Source organism: Vombatus ursinus, unplaced genomic scaffold (genome assembly GCF_900497805.2).
Source record: "Vombatus ursinus unplaced genomic scaffold, bare-nosed wombat genome assembly UNPS02014864.1, whole genome shotgun sequence".
NCBI lineage: Eukaryota > Metazoa > Chordata > Mammalia > Diprotodontia > Vombatidae > Vombatus > Vombatus ursinus.
In genome coordinates, this window is record NW_020954642.1 from 17,359,698 (window position 1) to 17,367,150 (window position 7,453).

General features: G+C 42.6%; 1 protein-coding gene across 1 annotated transcript in view; it reads left to right on the plus strand.

Annotated features, from left to right (window-relative positions):
* LOC114027936 (carbonic anhydrase 7-like) overlaps positions 1-6,708 on the plus strand; it is a 15,144-nt gene extending 8,436 nt beyond the window's left edge. The window contains exons 4-7 of the mRNA XM_027842086.1: positions 1,076-1,198; positions 2,476-2,538; positions 3,243-3,398; positions 6,586-6,708. Of these exons, the coding sequence (XP_027697887.1) occupies positions 1,076-1,198; positions 2,476-2,538; positions 3,243-3,398; positions 6,586-6,708 (465 nt within the window). The remainder of the gene's footprint in view (positions 1-1,075; positions 1,199-2,475; positions 2,539-3,242; positions 3,399-6,585) is intronic.
* The last annotated feature ends 745 nt before the right edge of the window (positions 6,709-7,453 follow it).

Here is a 7,453-nt window from a genome sequence, read left to right on the forward strand (position 1 = left end):
TACAGTTTCAGACACTTATTAGCTATGTGACCCTGGGTAAGTCACTTGATCTTGTTTGCCTCAGTTTCCTCATCTGTAAAATGAGCTAGAGAAGGAAATGGCAAACCACTTTGTCAAGAAAAACCTAAATGAGGTCATGAAGAATCAGACATGACTGAAATGACTGAACAACAATCGCCTATCTCTCAAGACTATTGTGAGGACAGTGCTCAGGTGACTTAACCATCTGTGAGATCAGCACCTTCAAGGGTGTGCTTTAGCTCCCTCAAACTGGAAGAGCTCTTGGTTAAGTTTTCAGTGTGAGCATTTACACCTCAGAAATCAGCAAGTGTGATATATCAGGACTTGATTTGTTGTTGATTGTTTGGACTTAAGAAAGTGATTTGGGAAAATAATGCAAATTAAGCTTAAAAGTGTGTTTGATGTGTAATTTTTTTTGAAACCTGGTTGTTAATCATTTACCAAGATACCTCTGCCTTAAGTGCAATTATTTTTACCATATTATATTCTTTTCTAACCTAGAGCAGGTTGTGATAAAATGGAAGGAGACGAGATTGGTCCAGAGTTGAGATAGATCAGGTAGAAAAGGTCAACAAAGATAAACCCTGATAACACCTGCCTCCAATCTAACATCAAGGCGACCAGAATAATTGTAACTCACATTTTCTATAGTACCTTAAGGTTCATAAAACACTTTCCACACTACAGCTCCATGAGACAGGTAGTGCAAGGAATACTATTCCCGTTTTATAGATGAGGACATGGAGGGTAGAAAGATAAAATGAGTTGACTGAGGTCATACAACCAGTAAGTGTTGGAGTCATGATTTAAATGCAGCGCTGATTGCTAAATCTAGTGAGGATTTCCATTATATAGAACTGGTTGGATTCAAGGATAACCCTGGACAACCCTCATCAACCAACCAAGCACTAGAATGATAACCAAAGAGACTGGCTTAACACTTCCTGATGGAGGGACCAGAATGGGATCAGAAGGCAGGCAACAAATTAGCCTCCATAAATCACTAGTTAGATGGGCCCAGAACAGAGGAGCCACTGGAGGTGACCAGAGTTAGCTTTTGTGTGACCATCCCTTTCCACAGCTCCATTTGGTCCACTGGAATGGAAAAAAATACAAGACCTTTGCAGAAGCAGCTGCAGCTCCGGATGGCCTGGCTGTGGTTGGCATCTTCCTGGAGGTGAGTGAATTTGCTAGATTTTCCTAGGTTTATCTAAACATCTCCATCCCCCCTTTCCCCACCCTTCTCTCTTTTGCCTGCCTGCACTTAGTGAAAATCCCAAGGATGAGCAGAGGAGAACAATGATACTGCCCATTCTTTCCTGGCATTTGATGCTTCTTCATGGGTTAAGGGGAGAAGGAAGCTGAGACCTGCAACTTTCTTCTGGCCCAGACATCACAGTGATGAAAGATCACTGGTTGAGTCAGGAAATCTAAATCTGGGTTCAGGTGGTCCAGATATCTGTGTATTCCTGACCCACTCCTATAATTTCTCAGAGATCTCAGCACAAGGTCTGTAGAATATAGCTCTATGGATATTAGAGCTGGAGGGAGCCTTACGAAACCATCTAGTTCAACACCTTTATTTTTGCAGATAAGTAAACTGAAGCCCACAGAGGGGAAGTGACTTGTCCAAGGTCATACAGGAAGTAATTGCCAGAGATAGGATTTAAACCCAGGTTCTCAAGATTCTAAACCCAGTGTACTTCCCCCTGCTACTTTCTTTGAGCTTAAAATCCCTTTGTAGTACAGTGGGAGGGATAATAGCCTGGCAATCAGGGAACCTAACTTCTGATTCTTCATTAACTGTCTGATCATGGGCAAGTCACAGCCCCTCTCAGTTTCCTCATCTCTAAGGTTGCAATAGGATTGTAGGACTTTGATCTATGTGGGAGGAACCATAGTCCAAACCTTTCATTTTATTGATAAGGAAGTTGGGTCCCAAAGTGGGGAAGTGACTTATAGCCCGTATAGCCCTGGGCTATGACCTGGCATATAGCCCAGGTCACTTAGAAGGTAAATAAGAGAGCTAGGATTTGAATCCAGCTCTTGATTCCAGAATCAGAATGTTCTTTCCACTGCACCCGGCATCATGGATGATCATCTACCCAGATGCTGTATTGGAGATCCCTGTATCGGGTAGAGGTCGGAAAAGACGTTCTCTAAATTTCCTTCCCCTTCTCATAGTTTAGGATTCATACTGGAGAAAGCAAGGGGTCAGTTTTCTACTATAAGCCATGCAATGTCACCTCCTCCTCCTCACCAGGGTTGACTGAACTTTGTCCTTGTACCAATAGACCCCCAGGCACACTCAGGGGTTAGGATAGAAGAGGATGTGGACGTGTTTTGTCAACACCTCTGTGACTGTGAGAAGTGTCCAGGGGGCTGAGTCCTGGGCCAGAAATGAACATGCCCAGAAGACATTCTCAATACCACTTTATCCATTGTAAATTCCAGACTGGAGATGAACATGCCAGCATGAACAGACTGACAGATGCACTGTACATGGTCAGATTCAAAGTGAGTATTCTGCTGACTTTGGGGCTTTCTTCTGCATTCTTTGTCCTTTCTCCAAATCTGTTTCAATTGCCAGTTAAAGTGCCACTTGCTATAATTGTAAATGTGTTTGGGCATATAGCCTTTGGAGTGGGGGGCAAGGAGGGAGAAAGATAGCTATTTTCAACTATAAGGGATTTGAAGGACTCATGCAAGATGGATTAGATTGATTCTGATCCCACAAGCTAGGGGCTGCAGTAGATAGATCAGACCTGGAGTCAGGAAAACCTGAGTTCAAATCCAGCCTCAGATACTTATTAGCTATATAACCTTGGGAAAGTCACAGCCTATGCCTGCTTCAGTTTCTTCAACTATAAACTGGGGGTAATAATAGCACCTACCTCCCAAGGGCCTTAGAGAAATTAAGAGACTCACCCTGGGTCACATAACTAGTAGGTACCTGAGGCAGGATTTGAACTCAGGTCTTCCTGTCTCCAATTCCTGTGCTTAATCCACTGGACCACCTAAGTTAGGTCTCCAGACAACTAGACAAACATTCTTTTTATGCTACCATAGAAGTAAACTCTGTAGTATGATTTAAGGGGGCAAGGAAACCACAAATCTATCTGGTCTAACCTTAGGCTAGGATTTCTGTTTTCACCTTCCCCAAGCTCTAAACTACTCCTGTAGGATCCTAAACCAGAGTCTCTGCTGACTCCCCTTCCCAGGGAACCAAAGCCCAGTTCAACAGCTTCAATCCCAAATGCCTCCTACCTGTGAACCTCCAGTACTGGACCTACCCGGGGTCTCTGACCACACCACCCCTGAGTGAGAGTGTGACTTGGATAGTGCTTAAGGAGCCCATCACAATTTCAGAGAAACAGGTGAGTCATAACGGATTAGGGGAAAGGGATAGGGCAGGGAACAGGACATCACACCAGCATCGACCTTATGGGAAGATGAGTGTCCATGATATGATTTGAGTCAGCTGAGGACTCCCCCCTACCCCCAGATGACAAATTTCATGGTCTACCATTCTGCATTATGAGATAGCCTGGTACAATGGCAAGTGCCCTGCATTTGGAGGAGTCAGAGGACCAGGGCTTGGATGCCAGGTTACTATTCACTACCTGTATGTGACCTTAGCCAAGTCACCTAATAAATCAATAAGTATTTAAGCTCCTGCTACTTGCCCAGCACTGTGCCATGTGCTGGGGATACCAGTACAAGGAATGAGACAGTCCCTAGTCAAAGAGCTTACTTTCTCATGGGGGAGACAAGTACATATAAATATTTTATATGCACACACTTATATGTGCATGTGTGTGTGTGTGCACACACATACATATATACACATATATATACACATAAATATAAAGGCAATAATATAACATAATAAAAAGTAATAAATATATGTTATTATTTATTTGTTATATATGGGTATATGTATTTATTACTTTTAAATTTATGCTATATATTTTTATATGTAATTGTATCCCTATAAGAGTATATATGTATTTATTAACTTTATATTTATGCTATATGTTTTTGTATGTACTTATTATCTCTCCCATTAGAATGTAAGCTCCTTGAAAGTAGATTGTTAAATTATTATGCATATATATGCACATACAGAGAGTCGTTATAACAAGGACGTTTGAAAGAGATGTCACAGACATTCAGGGGAATTGGGAAGCCTCCGTGCAAAAGATGATGGTGTATCTTAAGGGAAGAAAGGGCCTCTGTGAGGTGAAGATAAGGCAGGAAGTATATTCGAGGCATGAGAAATGACTAATGCAAAGACACAGAGGTGGGAGATGGCGTAGGTGAGGAACAGAGGCTAGTCTGACTAGATCTTAAAGTGCAGGAGGGGGAATGATGTCTCATAAAGCCGGAAAGACAAGATTATTGATGAGGGTCTGAACTAAGATGGTAGTGAAGGGAGAGAAATTGTCGCATAAGAGAGGTGTCATGAAGGTAGAAACTTAATTTCTTTTGACCTCCATCCTGGGCTGTTTTTGTCCTCCTATCACCAGGAAGCCATGTTAAGGCCAACCCTTGGTCCCCTGAGCTAATCAAATCTGTTGGACAGTCTCGTTGTCTTTTTTTTTTTTTTTTGTGAGGCAATCGGGGTAAAGTGACTTGCCCAAGGTCATGCAGCTAGTACGTACAGGTGTTTGGTCTGAGGCCGGATTTAAACTCAGGTCCTCTTAACTTCAGGGCCAGTGCTCTATCCACTGCGCCACCTAGCTGCCCCTTCATTGTCTTTTAAGAAGAAACTTTAAGGAAAGTCTGCATGGACCTTAGGTTTTTGCTTCAACTAGAGAGCCCCATGTTAAAATGCATCTTAAAATACCCAGGCCAGGGTCACATTTTGAATTATTATTGACCAACAATTTAGTAGGGAGTAGTTAATGGTCAGCGAATCAGACTACAGGAGATAGAATGGAAATAGAATGGGGTTAGGTGGATGGGAGCTAAAGACAATAAAAGCCGCCATTTTTTTTAGCAAATGAAAGTTACAAAAAAATTGACATCTGTTACTTCATTTCATCTTCTTACAATGTTAGGAGGGAGCATAAGTGAGTAGTGAAAGCCAAGGAGAACAGAAGAACCTTGAGGACAAGGACTGTCCTTTATCCCCCAGATCTAGCACCATGTCTTAGATGTAGGTGCTCAGATGTTTGTTGAAGTGAAGGGATACTATTCCTATTTTTCAGATGAGAAAATCTGTGCCCAGAAAGGTCAAGGCCAAGGTCACAGAGCTAGTCAGTAGTAGGCTAAGAACTAGAAAGGACTAGGACTCAACAGTCAATCAACAAACATTTATTAAGCACCTACTGTGTGTCAGGCACTGTGTTAACCACTGGAGATACAAAAAGAGGCAAACGATCTCAAGGAGTTTATAATCTAATGGACTTTGGACTACAGACAATTCAGTTGTGTCTGACTCTTAATGTCCCCATTTGGGGTTTTCTTGGCAAAGATGCTGGAGTGGTTTGCCATTTCCTTCTCTAGCTCATTTTTACAAATGAGAAAACTGAAGCAAACAGGGTTAAATGACTTGCCCAGGGTCAAAGAGCCAGACAGTTTCTGAGGCCAGATTGGAACTCAGGAAGATGAGTCTTCCTGACTCCAAGCCCAGCACTCTGTGAACTATGGCATCATCTAGCTGCCTACCATAGACAGAGACGTCTGAAAACAGTTCTTTCCACTGCACCAGTGTTTCCCAAATGTTTTTTGTTTGAAAACATAAAACAAAGGATTATTTTGAACCCCCAGGTTCTACTCATCCTACTCATAATATTTTTTAGATTTTATTCATTAAATTCTCACAATAACTACAATAACAACTTTTGCCCCAAAGAAGTTGATGGTCTCAAATCTCTGTAGAAACCAACATATAATGCTCAAAACATGCGCATGCTTGTTGTCACAGAGGAAAAATAAATTTGTAACATAATTGGGCAATTATTTACTGCTTAGACTATGATCATGAACCCCTAAGTGGTTAGAGAAATACTCATTGAGAACCATTGCATTTCACTGAGAGCCCACCCAATTGGAAACAATGAATTTGCAAATCATGAGAGAAAGACTATAAAATGGTGGTAGTGGGGAGGTGGGGTTTCTCTGTGCCATTTGCTACTTTTTCTCCACAACCGGGAGAGTAGAATGGAACATGCTAAGCCTTTTATCAGTGGTTTGGGATTAGAAGAGTTTGAGGAGATATGGAAAGATAATGAAGTGGGAGGATGGGCAGCAGCCTGGAGGACAAATTAGAGTTCAGAGTTCCCTACTGGAAAAGTTGAGAAAGGAAAACAGAATGGAAGTTTTGCTGAGCAAACTTTGCTGGGATCTCAAAAACTAGGGAGCCAGGAGCCAAAAGCCAACAAAATAAACATGAAATGGGGAAATCATTGCCTTTGCATGGGTGTGACAGAAAAGAATGCAGGGGTCAGAGAATACCACAAGCCCAGTTCTGTCTCATCTTTCACATTTACACCAGTGCCAGAACTCATCACCTACTTTGTAAGGCTAAGCCAGTGGTATCGATTTGCCTTCCCACAGATGGAAAAATTCCGGAGCCTCCTTTTTACTGCAGAGGATGATGAGAAGATCCGAATGGTGAACAATTTCCGGCCTCCTCAGCCACTGAAGGGAAGAGTGGTTCAGGCTTCTTTCAAGTCCTGAAGGGGTCATGCTGTCAACAGTAACAGCAATGATGTCCAAAGTGCTTCCATATCAGCTAAGACCAAACCAGGTGTGCAGCCCCCTTGGTCATGGACTGACGTCTCAGAGCCATTTAGGGGTTGGGGCCGGAGTAGAAGAGGGAATGGCCATTATTATTAGCCAATAATGGCTGCATTATTAGTTCCCTCCAGTCCATTTCTAAGTTACTTTGGGAGTCTTTCTTACCAAAGCAATCACCTGATTTAAATGCTAAGAAACCCCCTACCCCTACCACTCTGCTATTCCATAATCCTTTGACAGCTTTAAAACTGGCCAGACTTTTTAAAAATCCAAGGCTGGGGGAGATTTTAAAATCTACCTGGGCTAGAGCCACCAGGAGAGGCAAGAAATAGGAGTATAAGTTCCTAGTTCCTGGTTAATGGAGAAGGGAGGTAGATATTAGTAACTGCCAGGAACGACCTTTGGGGTTTGACCTGCCTGCTTCTTCCTAGGGGTACACTTTCCCCTCTGTACTCTTTCCCCTGGAAAAGATCACTTTGCTCTTCCCCTCCAGTAGCTCTGGCCCCTTCTTGAACCCTCTACTGTGACAAGGCCCTGTGCTCCAAGGCCATGGGCAGCTGTTGGCAAGACAAAAGCAATAATTATAGCAGGTGGGAGATCCCTTACCAGTGTTAACTTACCTCGAATACTGAAACTAGGCACTGGAAATGGAACCACAGAAGTCTGTGGGTTTGTTTGTTTGTTC